This window comes from Perognathus longimembris, chromosome 7 (assembly GCF_023159225.1).
Source record: "Perognathus longimembris pacificus isolate PPM17 chromosome 7, ASM2315922v1, whole genome shotgun sequence".
Lineage (NCBI taxonomy): Eukaryota > Metazoa > Chordata > Mammalia > Rodentia > Heteromyidae > Perognathus > Perognathus longimembris.
The window spans coordinates 35919957-35937505 of NC_063167.1; the positions used below are offsets into that span (position 1 = coordinate 35919957).

Genomic DNA, 17549 nt, shown 5'->3' on the forward strand with positions numbered 1-17549 from the left:
GTTGTAATGTATCTAGGTCTTCAAATTAATCTGAAGGAAATCTAATCAGAATGTCCTAATCCAAGGATCTCTCAAAAGGAAAGACAACTAATCTGAAATGATAATAATTCTGTGTACACGTTTGTGCACATGGTTAGGGATTTTCCATTTTATTGACAGCAAGGCAAACACCTTCTATCCTGGCTCCTACCCCTTGTCAGGGATTGGCTGTGCCTACTCTGCACCTTTGTTCAGCTCCACCCAGTGTTGTGTCCTTGCCTGGCTGCAGCCTCTTGGTCAATCAGCCTCAGAGCCAGTGCTGGTTGTACAGAGATGGGGCTGTCCCGGCAAAGACTGTGGCTGAAGCGGCTCTGGATATTCTTGCAGGTGGTTGTGGAGGTGGTCATGGGCAAAACGCTAATGATCCTCGTTCCAGAGAGGGTCAAGAAGAACATTCTGGCCATGGGCCAGAAGACCGGCATGACCAGGAACCCTCGCTTCTCTCCAGACAACTGGGTCCCGACTTTCTTCAGCACCCAGTACTTCTGGTTCATCCTGAAGGTCCGGTGGCAGAGACTGGAAGACAAGGCTGTGCATGGAGGTCTGGCTCCAAACTGCACAGTGGTCAGCCTGTCAGGACAGAGGTGCAGCATTTGGGACTTCATGCAAGGTCAGGAAGCCGCTACATGCTCAGGGGCTTGAGATAGTGGTGGTACAGGAGATGGAGAAGCTTGAAAGGTGTTGAATTTTCTTCCTCTGCTCCTTTGGGTGGGTTCTTGTCTTCTTCCTAATCAAGTAATGAAATATTCTCCAGTTCTGTTCCTCTGAGGAGCATAACTACTTTCCCGAATAGTCAAATCACAAGCCATCCACTCTGGCTTCCAGCCCTCAATGCTGATCTTACAATGAAGTCATTCTCCCAGGGCACCCTTTGCCCATCTTTGCCTGGTGAAACCCTCCCATCTCATCCTTCAGACTGCTGCTCAAATCCAGCTCTGGTTTCCCCAACCCAGATTGCCCCTCTTCTATTCTGATTAACATCTTAAATTTTACTTTATTCAGGCCATCGTGGTTGGTAATTGGGTGGTGGGTATTTGACTTAGGCCCATTGCCTTCATTAAGTAGTCTTCAAACTCTGTGGAGATGGACACCATAACACTTAGCAATTATTGTGCCCTGACTACTGTTGGCACATAGTAGTTACTCCGTATATACTTGTTGAAGATCTCTCGTCTCAGTCTCTCTTCCTTCCTCCCCCATATTCAGGCTGAGCAGCTCCATCTATGTGGGCTCTCCAATCAGCTTTCTCTCCTTCTGTCCTCACAGCCTCTCTTCCTGATAGGACTTCTTTCTCCCACTTTCTATGTCTTCCAAGTCAACTTGTGTGTGAATGGCTGGCAGGTGGCTCTTATCCATGTCTGTTCCAGTTCAGTTTCTTTCCGTTGAGGTCCTCCCTGTCAGGCTCCAACTTTTCTCCCCACTGTCACTTCTGAGCTCTGCTCACACTCACTTTCTGGAGACGAACTGTGAGATCTTGTCCCTCTCTTGTGCTTTGGCTTCTCTGTGACATTGCTGACAGCATGTTAATAACCTTCTAGAATATTCTCCATGCCAGCCCTCCCCACACCCTCAAGTACCAGTGTCCAGCTTTCTGGACTCTTCCTCTTCCTCTGAAACAACACTTCAGCTTCCTACAGTTAGTTGGGTCCCTTCTGGACCCAGGCCTCCCTGTCCTCATCTCTCCTCACATACCTTTCCTCAGACCCAGAACCTGGATACCTAAGCTCCCTTCTCAGAGGGCTCAGATCTGAGGGTAAAGGTTTGAAGCCAGATGAGGTAGTCAGATCCAAAAGAGTTTTATCTTCAATTAATAAGTAAAAGCTAGAAATGGAGATGTGATTCAAGTGCTAGAGAACCAGTGATGTATGGTGGTGTGGGCAAGTGAGAAATTAAGGCCCTGAGTTGAAACCAAGTGTTGCACAAAAAAATGACTCTGAGAAGCTCTGAATCTTAAAAGAAAACACATGAGCCTGGTGCTGGTGGCTCACACCTGTAATCCTAGCTACTCAGGAGGCTGAGATCTGAGGATCACGGTGTAAAACCAGCCCTGGCAGGAAAGTCCATGAGACTCTTCTCTCCAATTAACCACCAAAAGACCAGAAGTGGAGCTTTGGCTCAAATGAAAGAGGCCTAGCCTTGAGCAAAAAGGGTCAGAGACAGTGCCCAGGCCCAGCATTCAATGGCAGGACTGACATTTAAAACAAAAAAGCAAATACATGAAATGTTTAAAAAGCTTATTTGATACATCAACATATTACTGACTGGTATTCCTAACATATAAACCCAGCTTTCCACCAAAGGAATGTGATCATTGAACTGATTCCAAAGAACACCCTTTGGGAAGCATTGACCTAGTCAGTCCTCTCATTTTCAAAGCAGAGTGAAGTAAGGACAAGGGAACAGAGCAATAAGTGGCCAGGTCAGACTCAGGGAGAGGACTTTTCTCCTTGTGTTTTCAATGCTTCTTGACTGGTTTTATCACCTGTGACAGGCCCTCAGCTAGGTGACAGAGGCAGAGCTTGCTCTTGGGTCAAAGACAGTGTCTCCACAGAACAAATTTAATAAATAAGTAATAATAAACAAATCTTGACAGTCCTGTGAAGTGGAGACATTATGAAGGTTTGACGTTCCTCTGCTGCCAGACTTGGAAGGCTTCCTAGAGGAAGCATGGTTGGAACTAAGCTTTGAAGAAAGAATGATTTTTGTAGCTTAAGATGGGGAGTGTTGCTGGGTACTAGTGGCTCACGCCTGTAATCCTAGGTACTCAAGAGGCTGAGACCTGAGGCTTGTTGTTTGAAGCCAGACTGCGTAGAAAACTCCTTGAGACTCTTCAAGTGACCAGCAAAAAGTGGGAAGTGGAACTGTGGGTCAAGTCATAGAGCACTAGCCTTGAACAAAAAGGGATAGCCTAGGTCTTGAGTTCACACACAAAGAGAGGTGTTTTAATCAAAGAGTACACTAATAGTTTCTTTTATTTCTTCTTTTTTTTCTTTTTGGTATAGGAGTTTGAACTAAGGGCCTGTACTTGCTAGACTGTCTCTTTATCATTTGAACCATGCATCCACCTGCTTTTTGCTGGTTATTTTAGAAATGGAGGCTAGCAAACTTTTCTGCCTGAGCTGACTTTGAACCAAGATCCTTCAGATTTCAGCCTCATGGGTAGCTAGAATTACAGGCACAATCCACTAGTGCCTTCCTTCCTTCCTTCCTTCCTTCCTTCCTTCCTTCCTTCCTTCCTTCCTCCTTCTTTTGTTTTTTATCAATTTGAACCATAATGCCCCCCCCCAAATACCCCAATTTATTCAATAAACATTCATACCAAGCAAGCACTGACACTGAGAATAACCACTAACTTTACCATGGATCTATGTGCCAGGCACTGTGATACCATCTAACAACAACAACAAAAAGGTTTTCTGGATACCAAGCAACAAAAAAGAGATCACTTCCCATTTCCTTGAAAGCTAACTTGCCTTAAGGCCAATTCACAGAATTGTCTTACAGTGTTTAACTGTCTACTTTCCTTTAGAAAGGGCTTAGTTTGCCTCTGGGCCTGCAGCTGAGACCAAAGGATGAGAGAGAGGAGACTGACAGACAAAAGGAAAACCAAGAAGAGCTCCTTCTTTATAAAAATAGAGTTGGTGTTCTACACTTAGACTCTAAGTCCTCTGAAATAATAGGCAGTGGTAGTAACACCACTTACCTATGTCCTGGCAGACCACAGAACTCAGAAATGAGAGACAGAAGCAAGACAAGCACAGGGACCTTCTCACAGGTAGGGTGAGGAGGTGGCCATTGGAAGGCTGCCTGGAGAACAGGATGATGAGCTGAATCTCTAGAGACAGCATTGGAGAGCAGCGCAGGAAAGAGTAAGGGCATCCTTCAGCTTGGCAGAAGTGGGGTGCAAGGGACTAGAAAGGATGAAAGAGGAGGTTGATCCACTAGCAGGGACCAGCACTTGGACGCATGATGTGTCAGACATATCTGAGGAGGCTTGGTGAGTTCTGGAATGGTTTTCAAGTACAGAGTTAACATGGCCAGTTCTGCCTATAAGACAGACATCTTGTAACTGTTTCAGATACCTACTAGACCATTAAAATGCTCTATTGTATGCTATGAGTATAAACTGTGAACATAGAGCCACAGATTGGGAGACCTGGAACACTCTTCAGAGATAACCCAAAGCACTTCCCCTATTTCTCAGATACAAAGGCCCAGAGTGGTAAATGTCTTGTTCAGAATCCTTAGTGGAGTCAGAACTAGAACTTGTGCTAGTGCATTTTCTGTTTTGTAGAAAGGGCTCAGAGAAGCTCACAACCATCTCCCATCCTCTGCAGTACCCTGTATAAGCTTAAGCACATGCATGCACATTGTGCTCACATACTCTTGGATGGACACACACACACAGCCCACCCTCCCAAGCATTGATGAACTAGCACGTTGTGTGAGAAGACAAGTTATAGATTATTTATTTTCTGAGTGTCAGAGAGTTCAGTAGAAACTCACTTTATTTCAGTCCCTGTTTGAAATCTCAAATTTCTCCAAATGTATTGAGGAATTTTTCTGTAACTATGCATGGAGTTTCTCTGGAAGAGAGCTTGGTGTGGAACTAATTTACTGGCCTAGGAGACCTTGGGATGGGTCCAAGTCCAGCTCTACTACAAACCTGTTTTCCTGTTTATAAACCAGAGTTTGGCTGGACCTCAGATCCTTACCTAACATTCTCTAAATGGTCCTCTGCCCTGTGGCCTGTAGACATGGGCCCAGAGCCAGCCTTCAGCGCAGCTACCGTCTGTACCCATCCTTCCTCTCTCTACTGTCTGAAAAGCAGAGAACTAAGTTTGAACTTCGCCCTCAGGACCAATCGCTGTCCCAACCACAATGTAAATAATTAAACAAAGGGCTCTGTCACTTCCAGGGTGTCCCAATCAGTGGGTATTGATTTTTTGGGGGGTGGGCATTGAAAACATAATTCCAAACAGCCAATATTTTGAGCTAAACTTGACCCTAAATCACTTATCTCACCCTGAATGACTACCTGGGGTCATTGGAGTCCATTGACTCACCACTTGGCCATGACTGGCCTAAGAGCCTTTCCTGCTGATGCCTGGGCCTCCCTGTCACATGGGTGAGGAATAATCACACAATCAACACACAGGGACTGAGGCCCACTGAGAGCATCTGAGGGCCTCCTATGGAAACAATTTGTGAGCCAAAGACAGGAGAGCTTCGTGTGTCTAGAGAAACCAATCTACCTTCTCCTTGTTCTGTAGACTGAAATACTGGAAATCTATACTTGTGTTTCTCCTTTTACTTGACAACCAGAAAACTCAGAACCAAATACATAACTCAGTTTTAATAAATGCATGGGATATATTTATTATGTTTCATTCCCTTCTCCTGCTCTATTTCTTCCATGGAGACAAGAGTTTTTTTCTTCCATATTTTCTAGTTCATATTTTATTTTGTGCAGAAGCTGCTTCAAATCCTTTGCAGAACACAGAAGATATGTAACTAATCAATTAACCAGAGCAAAGCCAGGCACTGAAATCTGAGGATCATGGTTCAAAGCTAGCCTGGGCAGGAAAGGCCCTGAGACTCTTGTCTCCAATAAACTACTCAGAGAAAGCTGAAAGTGGTGCTGTGGCAGTGGTTGAGTGCTAGCTTTGTACAAAAGAAGCTCATGGAGAGCATCTAGGCCCTGAGTTCAAGCCCTAGGACTGGTGCATGTGCGAGCGCGCACGCACACCTGCATACACATACACACACACACACACACACACACACACACACACACACAAACTATAGCAGTTTAAGTTGCCAACTATTCTCTAATCAGTCCCTGTGTACTGGTCCACTGCTTCTTTTGATCTACTGCTAGTGGTTACTCCCCTGGCCCCTTGAAGGACTTTTCAATGCTCCCTAACTGCTTCTTCCTCCTACCTTTGTGGGGGGATCTAATCAGCCCTGGGTGTTACGGCCTATGGCCTGATTGCTATGGGCAGACAGCAGACCTAGCCCCTTTTGCCTTCCACAGAGCAAGGCTAGGCACATTCTTCTGTCGATGGTATACAAAATAGGAATTCCATGTAGGTTAAGGGTTAAGGCAGCTAAAAATGCAGCAAAGATTCACACCTTTTATATCTCCATGACTCCCACTATAGCCAGAATAAAATTGAAATTCTTGCCAGGCACCAGTGGCTCATGCCTGATGATTGCAGTCTGACGCCAGCCCCAGCTTTTAAGAAAAAAAATTCAAATTCTTCATCAAGGTCTGTAAGAGCCTCCTGTTGTGGCCTCTATTGTTGCTGATTCTCATTCTGGTTCTAGCCAGTGATCCTCGGAACAAACTCTGCCCTGCCTGTCCTGGAGGACTTTGAACATTGTTGTCTCTTTGCCTGGAAAGCCCTTCTCCCTTTCCCCATGGCTGGTCTTTCTATTTCTTTACTTCTCAGGTTAAATGGCAGCTCCCCAGAGGCCCTCTCTGGGGAGAGGTCTGAAGTAGGTCACTTCTTTATAGTCTCTTTCACAACACTTATCACACTTGAAATTGCTTCACTTATGTGCTTGCTTGCTTTTTTGCCTGACTCCCCACTAATCATACCTGAAACTGCATGCAGGCAGAGGCTTGCTGGCCTCCTTTCCCACTCAATCCCCAGCGTGTGGCATGCATCTTTGCTTATTATAAGTGCTGAATAAATGCTTACAGAGAGAATGTGTGCATGCTCAAGTTCTGGGATACAAATGGGAAGAGTTCTTTTTTTTTTTTTTGGCCAGTCCTGGGCCTTGGACTCAGGGCCTGAGCACTGTCCCTGGCTTCTTCCCGCTCAAGGCTAGCACTCTGCCACTTGAGCCACAGCGCTGCTTCTGGCCGTTTTCTGCATATGTGGTGCTGGGGAATCGAACCTAGGGCCTCGTGTATCCGAGGCAGGCACTCTTGCCACTAGGCTATATCCCCAGCCCAAATGGGAAGAGTTTTAATGAGGCCTTACCCTTAAGGAACAGTGAACACAGGTTGGGGGTGGCAGGGGGGGTGCAGACACTTCAGGCTATGGCACAGTGCAGGACCAGCTCTTACCACAATAGATGTGATAAAGGTTTAGCAATGTTTTGGCCCTGGCCACAAGAAGTCATGGGATGCTCAGGGGTGTTGCCCCAGTCTAGGCTGGGGAATTATCCATGGCTTTGGCCCAGGGCGGACTTCATGGCCATGAGCTCATGACTCACACAGGACCCCACTCAGAAGGACCTCACACTTGCAGATTAATGCTCTGAGAAAGCAATATTGAAATTCTCCATTTCATCTTTGGATCTCCATTGTGCTAGTGAAGCCCAATAGAACAATGGAGGTTGCCACAAGGACTCAGAGTCTTGGTTCACACAGGTCCTGCCTTCCAGACCCTCCTGTACCACTGAAACATGTTTTGCAAGGCCCACTCGCCCAGCTCTGGGTGCTCCTACTTTCTGCTCCCACCTAATGACTGCTGTCACTTTCTGGTCCTGGGCCTGGCCCCAGTATGAGAAGGTCAGGGTCATGCATGGGCATCCCCCAACGTCTCATGGCAGGGCATGGAGGTGGCTGTCTTCACCTGGACTAGCAGTGTGATTTTATTTGGCAAATGACCTAGTGGTGATTTAGAAGAAACTTTTTTTTTGTTAGATTGTGGGATTTGAACTAAGGGCTCAGGTGCTGTTCCTGGCCTGTTTTTTTACTCAAGGTTAGCATTCTACCACATTGAGCCACAGCACCACTTTCAGTTTTTGAGCAGTTAATTGAAGCTAAGAGTGTCATGGACTTTCCTACCTGGGCTGGCTTTGAACTGTGATCCTCACATCTCAGCCTCTCAAGTAGCTAGGATCACAGACATGAGCCACCAGTGCCCAACTCAGAGAAACTTTTCTCCTCCTCTGTCACTGGGTCTAGTGTGACCCTGTACGGGAAGCTGCAATACCCTGGGGACTGGGGTAGATAGAAAGTGGGGAAGTCTGGTTCAACTTTGGTGCTCCTGGCTGGGACTCGGTGCCTTTCTCTGGTGGCTGGAAGAAGAGGGAAGCTGTACATGCATGCCAGTCCCATCACACACACACACACACACACACACACACACACACACACGCATTGAAGCTGATTTTCTAATTATTATAACTATCATGCAACACTTCCAGTGATCCACTGAAAGGTCTCATAAGCCTCTTATTTTATTTATTTATTTATTGATTGATTGATTTGTCAGTCCTGGGCCTTGGACTCAGGGCCTGAGCACTGTCCCTGGCTTCTTTTTGCTCAAGGCTAGCACTCTACCTCTTGAGCTACAGCGCCACTTCTGGCCATTTTCTATATATGTGATGCTGGGGAATAGAACCCAGGGCTTCATGTATACTAGGCCATATTCCCAGCCCCAAACCTCTTATTTTAGAGCGACACAAATCAGTGCTACCAGATCCAGGCTCCATCCTGGAAGGGTAGTACAGGGAACAGAATTGAAGTAGGAGAGAAGATGGCACATGCAAAAGAAAACTGAGAGCAGATTCTAGATTTATGATGGATTCTTTTCTATTTAGGCATTAGGCCACTGGTACTGAACTTTGGAAGTTGCACCTGACCTTCATTTCTTTTCAAATTTGACCAATTCAAGAAACTTGCAGAAGACTTTCATTCCACAGCTGATTTTCTCATCATTTACATTGAAGAAGCGCATGCGTCAGGTACAGAAAGATTATCTGCCTCTTCCTCTTCCCCTTCCCCAAGCCCCCTTTCAAGATTGGATGGAGAGGCCAGAGAGGAAAGAGAAAAAGAGCTGAAAGATTTAAGAAGGAGAGTGACAAGGTCTGATTTGTATTTTTAAAAGATGGTTTAATGAGGAATAGTTGAGAGAGAAGTTGTTTAGATTCCCAAGCAGTCTTTAAAACTTCAGTATGCACTGGAATCACCTGGAAGGCTGTTGAACAAAGATTGGTGGGCTTTATTCCTGGTCAGTACAGGTTGGGGCATGAGAATCTACATTACTAAGAAGCTCCTAAGTGATGCTGTGCAGCTGGTCTGGGGACTACACACCTGGATAATCACTGCTCTGGACCCTTGTTTGCCAAAGTGTGATTCAGGCACCAACAACCTTGCCATTCTGGGAGCTGGATAGACCAAGAATGTTCCTCTGGCTGGGCACCTATGGTTCATGTGTGTAATCCTAGCTACTCAAGGCTGAGATAGGAGGATCATGGTTTGAAGCCAGCCTGGGCAGGAAAGCGTGTGAGACTCATCTCCAATAAACCAGCAGAAAGCCAGAAATAGAGCTGTGGCTCAAATGGTAGAGTGCCAGCCTTGAGCAAAAAAGTGAGGCGACAGAGTCCAGGCTCTGAGTTTAAGCCTCTTTACAGATACCCCCCCGCCACCAAAAAAATCCACAAAGTCCTTGAGAGATTCATGTGTACATTAAAGATCAAGAAGCACTTGTCTGGGGCTGGGAATATGGCCTAGTGGCAAGAGTACCTGACTTGTATACATGAAGCCCTGGGTTCAATTCCCCAGCACCACATATATAGAAAATGACCACAAGTGGCGCTGTGGCTCTAGTGGCAGAGTGCTAGCCTTGAGCAAAGAGAAGCCAGGGACAGTGCTCAGGCCCTGAGTCCAAGGCCCAGGACTGGCAAAAAAAAAAAAAAAAAAAAAAAAAAAGAAGCACTTGTCTCTCAGACTATCTCACACTGAAGAGCTGAGGCCTGTAGTCAGAAGCCTAGTGCTTCAGTTCTAGATCAATCAACAACCCTCTCTGCGACATTGCCATCTATCCCTAGTGGGAAACTGGGTCAAATCATGGCATGGCCAAGGCACTTCTGTATGGGACATTATGTTACAAGCAGGTGGTATTTAGTCTGCAGGAAGTGTGTGCCATGCCTATGGAGTCTGGGGACTAATATTTCTCTTGCAGATGGTTGGGCTTTCAAGAACAATGTGAACATCAGGCATCACCGGAACCTCCAGGACCGCCTGCAGGCAGCCCAGCTGCTGCTGGACCAGAACCCTCCATGCCCTGTGGTAGTGGACACAATGGAGAACCAGAGCAGTCAGCTCTACGCAGCCCTGCCAGAGAGGCTCTATGTACTCCAGGAGGGCAGGATTCTCTACAAGGTGGTGACCTGACCTGGGGGCAAAGGGCACTGGAAAGACAATGCCAAAACAGGGCTTTGTTTCAGGGAGATCTGGATTCAAATCACTGCTGTCCATGTGACCATGGCAATCTATTCACCCATTTAGCTCTTCTGCCATGTGAGATTGGTCCCCACCCTGCCAGAGATGAAACAATGCCCTTTAAGTCCTTAGCAGCTAGTCGATAGCTGCATCGTCCTGTCTGCCTTCAGAAGGCAGATGACTGGCCCAGCCTTGGTTTGGTTTTATGAGAGATAGAAAACATTGTTTTTGGAAGTGGAGGTGTGAGCCTTGAGTAGAAAAAGCCAAGCTAGAACACTGAGGCAGGCTGGGAGTGTGGCTCAGCAGTGGAGTGCATGCCTAGCATGCATGAGGCCCTGGGTTCGATTCCTCAGCACCACATACACAGAAAAAGTCTGAAGTGGAGCTGTGGCTAAAGAGGTAGAATGCTAGCCTTGAGCAAAAGAAGCCAGGGACAGTGCCCAGGCCCCGAGTTCAAGCCCCAGGACTGGCAAGAAAAAAAAAAAAAAAGAACACTGAGGCCCTGAATTCAAGCCCCAATCCTGGCATATGAAGAAGGAGAGGATGGAGAGAGAGAGAGAAAGAGAGAGCAGGGAGGGAAGGGAAGCGAAGGGAAGGGAAGCGAAGGGAAGGGAAAGGAAGAAAATGTTCCCATTTTATAAATGATGCTCAGAGAGGGGAATTGACTGTACTGACTTGCCCCATGTTACTAGACAAGGCTTTGATTTCCATTCTAAATCCTCTGGAAGGGTACAACAGAGGATGGAGGAGCTCTGAAGCTGTCATTGCTGAGGCAGGCCTGAACCTGTGTGTAGGAGGTCAAGGAGAGTGAGCCCTCTATGGCAGAAGCTAGAAATGCTGATGAAGGGATGAGACACAGGATCCCGACTCAGTAGCATGGGCTTCCTGAGGGCTACTATCCCTCAAGGTTTTGGCCTGGTTAGAATAAAGGAAGGAAGCAAGCGCAGCCTCTGATCCTAGAACATTAAGTTTTAAAGGGATTTCAAACCTTGGAAATAGATGAAACCCAACTGCCTGGATGCTCTTCTACCCATAGGCCAGGCTGGCCCTACCTATGCAGGTCAAATAAGGAACGACTTACAAAGGGAGCCCCAGGAAGCTGGGGGTCACAGTATAAGGGTCCTCAATCTTCCCCTTCTTTCCCCTCCCCTGCGATGTGGTTCTAAGACAGCATGATTGAAGCTGGCTGCCCTTGATCTGAGTCCCTGCCCTGAATTAGGCCCCATGCAAGTACCAGACATATACAAATTAATTTAAAATGACTTATGTGTTACTTCAAGGTGCTCAGGGTCTCCCCAGACTGTAAAGAAGACAGTAATTCAATATCAGAAGTAATTCAATGTCCCATGTGTTGTGAGACTCCAGAGCAGGAGTCAACCTTTCCTATAAAGGACCAGGTAATAGATATTTTTGACTTTGTGAGACAAATAACCTGAGATTCTCCAACTATTTAATTCTGCTGTTGTAGCACAGAAGCAGCTTGGGCTTGAGTATAGCTCAGTGATAGAGTATTTGTCCAGCATACATGAGGCTCTAGGTTCTTACCAATAAAAACAAACAATACCAACACCAACACCACCACCAACAACAAAAGAAACACACCAAAGGAGCAGCCACAGACAATTCGTAAATGAAAGCATGTGGGGCATCAGGATGGACTTGGTTCTCTCACTATACCTTTCCCAACTCCTGTGAAAGAATAGGTGTTGCAGAGGATGTGGTAAGCTCAGTTGGGTCTTAAACCATAAAGAGTCAGCCAAACATGTATGGGGAGGGAAAAATCATTGCACAAATAGGGAAAAGGGTGGGCAAGGCACCGCGGCATATTAGAGAAGGAAGTGGATAGGGAATTGGGGCACTTGGGTTACAGGGCTGTGGTTCTTAACCAAAGACTTTGGCCTTCATCTTAGAGCAAAGAAGAGGCATAGGAGGATTCTGAGGAGAAAACATACCATCAGATTTGTACTACAGAAAGAATATTTATTGATGAATGAAGAATGGACCAGAGTAGGTGGGACTAAAGACAGGAGACCATTGAAAGTTGTACTAGGGGAACAAAGAGAGCTGATCTAGTGCAGAAGATTGGATAGGCAGAGGCCATTCCAGTGTACAATGGGCAGAACTCAATGTGAGAACTGGAGAGGATATGGTAGATCTGAAGGTCTAATGATGGAAGGAAATCTTACTTATATAGATCCCTTGGCTCCTGAAACTCTGCCACTTTGACTCACTGAGTTTTCCTCCTGCTTCTCTGTGTCGTCCTCTGGATGAATATTTAGTGCTACCCTCTGGTATCCCTGGATGATCAAATCAACCTCACATTGCATCTGCCACTGTTTGTGCAGTACTGATAATCCCTGCATAGACATCACCACCCCATCTTCACATCAGAGCTCTAGACCTACATATTCCCTGCAAGGTGGAACTCAGGAAATGCCTGACTCATTTCTCTTTCAGGGAAAACCTGGCCCTTGGAACTATAATCCGGAAGAAGTTCGTGATGTTCTGAAAAAGCTCTGCATCTAATCTGGACAGATCCCTCAGTTTTAGGCAACCAACAGGAGGACTTCTCCCGGCTTGGTTTTCCTCCCAGCCCAGATGCCTTTCTATCTTCGACCTGAGTTCACAGCTGAACCATTAGCAAACAACACCCAACTAGGAAATGCAGGTCGGAGTGACCAATCAGGACAAATTGTTTTAACTCAAAAATGAAGCAATGCTTGGACTGTAAGTACAAGTGAATCGTTTGTTTTTTTGGCCAGTCCTGGGGCTTGAACTCAGAGCCTGAGCACTGTCCCTGGCTTCTTTTTGCTCAAGGCGGGCACTCTACCTCTTGAACCACAGCACCACTTCTGGCCTTTTCTGTTTATGTGGTGCTGAGGAATGGAACCCAGGGCTTCCTACAAGCTAGGCAAGCACTCTACCACTAAGCCACATTCCCAGCCCCCATTAAAGAATGTCTAACGTCACACTGCACCTACTATGAAGACACATTCACTTCACACTGCCTTCAAGTAAGAGAGCAATCATACCCCACTGACATACCTCAAGTGTGGCATCTCTCCAGCCATTCTGATGCCAAGCAGTTTAATATGGCACCCTTTAAGTAAATTCACCTACCAAATCCACTATTCATAGAAATGATCACTAAGATAGGGAAGTGGCTAGAGTGCTATAGTGCCTAACAAGTGCAAGGGTCTGAGTTCAAACCCCAGAATATATTTTTGTTTTGTTTTGTTTTTGCCAGTCCTGGGCCTTGGACTCAGGGCCTGAGCACTGTCCCTGGCTTCCTTTTGCTCAAGGCTAGCACTCTGCCACTTGAGCCACAGCGCCACTTCTGGCCGTTTTCTGTATATGTGGTGCTGGGGAATCGAACCCAGGGCCTCATGTATACAAGGCAAGCTCTCTTGCCACTAGGCCATATCCCCAGCCCCCAGAATATATTTTTTTAAAGGATACCAATTGGTTTTTAGCACCAAGCATGCGAAGAATTCTGGTTGTTAAAGAGAGAAAAGAATTGGGAGAGGAGCTGGTAGGAAAAAAAAGACAGTAACCCTTTCCTTGCTGAAAAATTTAAATAGGTCAGTGGTGGTAGTGCTGGGGCAGGTTTCCATGGTAACACATCTCCAATCATACCAGAAAGAGGAGAATACTCACTTTACCATTAAAAAAAATATATTTCACAGAAATCTCTCTAATAAGCTGGAATCTTCCACTGTTGCCACTCATTTTGAAGAAAGGATTATTTAAAAGCATTATAACCTTAACCAAATGAGACAACAGGCATTGATCAGCAAAAACTGTCATTCAGTTATGCAGAAGCTCAGGTTTGAAATTCTGTTTCATTCGTTTCTTCACAAGTCTCTTAGTGGTCATTTGTGTTAGATTACATAACCATTGGAATTCAACTGTTTTAACTCTGCTTCTTTTCATATTTGTTTATGACAGCCACAGCCTAAAGTACACACAGCTGTGACTCGATTTAAAAAATATTTTAAGATGCAAACAAGCTAATATTGAACCATTAAAATATATCAAGCTATTTTGGATGGCTTCAATGTGATCTTTACATTTGCTTTTCCAATTTGTGTCAGGATGATCTATGTTTTATAATCTCCAAATATAATTTGATCAGCTAACATTTCTCTTGCTAGCAGGGTTCCATTTTGTGGGAAGAACACTCACTCTCTATGTGCCATGTGTCAAATGTGGTTTTGTCTTGTGAAATCCTGCTGGAGGGAAATTATTTTCCACATTGAAATCAAACTACCTTCACGTGACCAAAGAGTGGACCTAAGAGACATTTCACTAGCTTAAAAATATCCTCTGCTTGGTACCTTCTTTGCTACATACAGTGTTAATATTTTAATGTTGCCATTTCACTTTTTTTTTGGGGGGGGGGGGGACAAGGGCAACCTACATATCCCAGGGTGCAATCTGGTAGCCTGAGACCACAGGGATACATCACAACAACCCAGCTATTTTGCTTTTACTTTTTAAAATTGCTATTATTAATCACCTACCATGCACAGGTACTTGCAGATATGTTCTCACTTAATTTCTTATCCCAAAGAAAATATTATTATCCTAATTTTGTAGATGAAGAAATCAAGGCTTGGAGAGTTGTATAAGTTCTCAGAACTAATAAGTAACAAACTGAGATTCAAAGCTGGAGTCTTAGTTCTGCTCAGTTACTGTCTTGGCTTAGTTGCTAGGATATCCTGAAGTGTAAAATGGATCCTCCGCCCACCTTGCCTCATGTAGAGGACTCATGTACAAAGCACTGAGAATTGTAAAAAGCTTGGAGAAAATGCCTCTAAGTGCTAGCTAGTATTGTGATCACCCTCCTATTGTTCCACAGCTGCATCTTTAGGCTCACTTCTTGGGCTGTAGGATGGAAATGCCCCATCCTGCCAAAGTAACTAGAAAAGTGGCTGAGGGTGATGGGCACACTGCCCCACTCCAAGCACCCAGTTCCACCAAGAACAGAGCATGAAGGACAATGCTCTTCTGCAGGCCCAGTATAACACCACACACACACACACACACACACACAAGGAAGGAGGTTTTGGTTTTTTGTTTTTTTTTTTCCAGTCCTAGGCCTTGAACTCAAGGCCTGAGCACTGTCCCTGGCTTCTTTTTGCTCAAGGCTAGCACCCTGCCACTTGGGCCACAGCGACATTTTCTATATATGTGGTGCTGAGGAATCGAACCCAGGGCTTCAGGTATACAAGGCAAGCACTTTACCACTAGGCCATATTCCCAGCCCAGGAAGGAGGATTTCTTTTGTTGCACTGTTTGTTTTTCCTTGTTGGTTGTGGGGTTTGAATTCAGGGCCTGGGCACTGTCCTTGAGCTCTTTCCCTCAAGGCTAGCACTCTACCACTTAGAGCCACTGCTCCACTTCCAGTTTTCTGGTGGTTAATTGGAGATAAGGGTCTCACAGATTTTCCTGCCTAGGCTGGCTTTGAACTGGGATTCTCAGATTTTAGCCTCCTGAGAAGCTAGAATTACAGGTGTGAGCCACTGGTGCCTGGTTGTCTCACTGTATCATGGAGAAGGATGGACACTTAATGGTTATCAGGAAGCTAGTGAACAGGAGGCAGAGAGAAAGAGAGAAAGAGAGAGAGAGAGAGAGAGAGAGAGAGAGAGAGAGAGAGAGAGAGACAGGAAGAGGATAGGGACAAGATACTCCCTCTTCCAGTGACCTACTTCCTGCAACTAGGTCCTACCTCCTAAAATTTCCTAATCTTCCAAAACAGTGCCACCAACTGGGGACCAAACCCCCAACAAATACCTGAGACTTGTGGGGACACTTCATATGCAAACCTATATCACCCTGAGTGCTTGTTAAAACAAGGTTTGAGGGCCTGCCCCAGAGTTTGTTGAGAGAGCAGATCTGGGATGGGCTAGAGAATCCACATTTCTGTCCAGTTCTACATGAGGCTGGTGCAGCTCTTTGCTTTCAGAAACACTGCTTTAGTGGTGGTTGTTGGTGCTTTACCCAGATGCCCTTGTCTAAGCCAATGTCCTCATCTGCCAGCTGTTGTGAGTACTGGCTGCTAATGGCTCACAGATGCCCCTGTTCCTGAGAATTGCCCTCAAATGACAGCAGCAATCTTACTCAGAAATGCCTTCCACCTGAGGGAAACTCACAACCAGTGACTGATGGACTGAGATATAAGTCCTGGTCCCTTACCACAGAGTGGGATTAGAGCTCCTTGTGGAATTAGACTTTTACCGAAACCGTATCTTTGGTTAGCTTTTCATTCTGCTTTTGTCTGCTTCCTTAGAGTACCTCCTAATAAATTACTCATACAAAAATCCTTAGCTCAGGCGCTGGCTTTATTTATTTGTTTGCTTTTGGTCTGGGAGCTTGAACTCATGGCCTGGGCTCTGTCCCTGAGTGCTCAAGGCTAGTGCTCTACCACTTGAGCCACAGCTCCACTTCTAACTTTTTTTTTTTTTTGCTGTCCTGGGGCTTGGACTCAGGGCCTGAGCACTGTCCCTGGACTCTTTTTGCTCAAGGCTAGCACTCTGCCACTTGAGCCACAGCGCCACTTCTGGCTGTTTTCTATATATGCGGTGCTGAGAAATCGAGTCTAGGTCTTCATGTATGTGAGGCAAGCACTCCGGCCCCCACTTCTGACTTTTTGTTGTTAATTTAAGGTAGGAGTCTCATATGCTTTCCTGTCTGGGCTGGCTTCAAAATGCAGTCCTCAGATCTCAGCCTTCTGAGTAGCTAAAATTACAAGTGTGAGACACTGGTGCCCAGCAGCTCTGGTTTTAGAGAACTGCCTTTTCTGATTTTTTTTGCTTGCTTGCTTGCTTACTTATTTGGCACATTTACTACTTGAGCCACACTTCCAGGCAAGCTTTTTGCTGGTTATTTTGGAGATAGAGTTTCCAACTTTTTTTGCCCAGGCTGACGTCAAACCCAAATCCTCCAGATCTCGGCCTCCTGAGTAGTTTGGATTACAGGTGTAAGCCACTGGTGCCAGCTTGGCTTTTTCACTCAAGGCTAGCTAGCGCTCTACCACTTTGAGCCAGAGTATCACTTCCTGTTTTCTGGTGGTTCACTGAAAATAAGAGTCGCATGGACTCTCCTGCCTGGGCTGGCTTTGAACTATGATCCTCAGATCTCAGCCTTTTGAGTAGATAGGATTACAGGTGTGAGCCACTGGTACCCTGCTCTTTCTGACTTCTTAATCTCTGTCTCTATGAGAATGTTTGCCATCTTCTTAAGCCTGCAGCCTTCTTCAATCAAATCAAGAGATCGCTTGGGTGGGCCTTTCCCGGTAATTTGTACTGGTAGGTCTCTAGCT

At 45.8% G+C, this 17549-nt stretch overlaps 1 protein-coding gene across 1 annotated transcript; it reads left to right on the forward strand.

Annotated features, from left to right (window-relative positions):
- Positions 1–233: 233 nt before the first annotated feature.
- Positions 234–12977, forward strand: Dio1 (iodothyronine deiodinase 1). The gene is made up of 4 exons (XM_048351369.1): positions 234–649; positions 8602–8745; positions 9966–10165; positions 12683–12977. The coding sequence occupies exons 1-4, from the start codon at positions 313–315 to the stop codon at positions 12749–12751; spliced, it is 750 nt and encodes a 249-aa protein (XP_048207326.1). The 5' UTR covers positions 234–312; the 3' UTR covers positions 12752–12977.
- The last annotated feature ends 4572 nt before the right edge of the window (positions 12978–17549 follow it).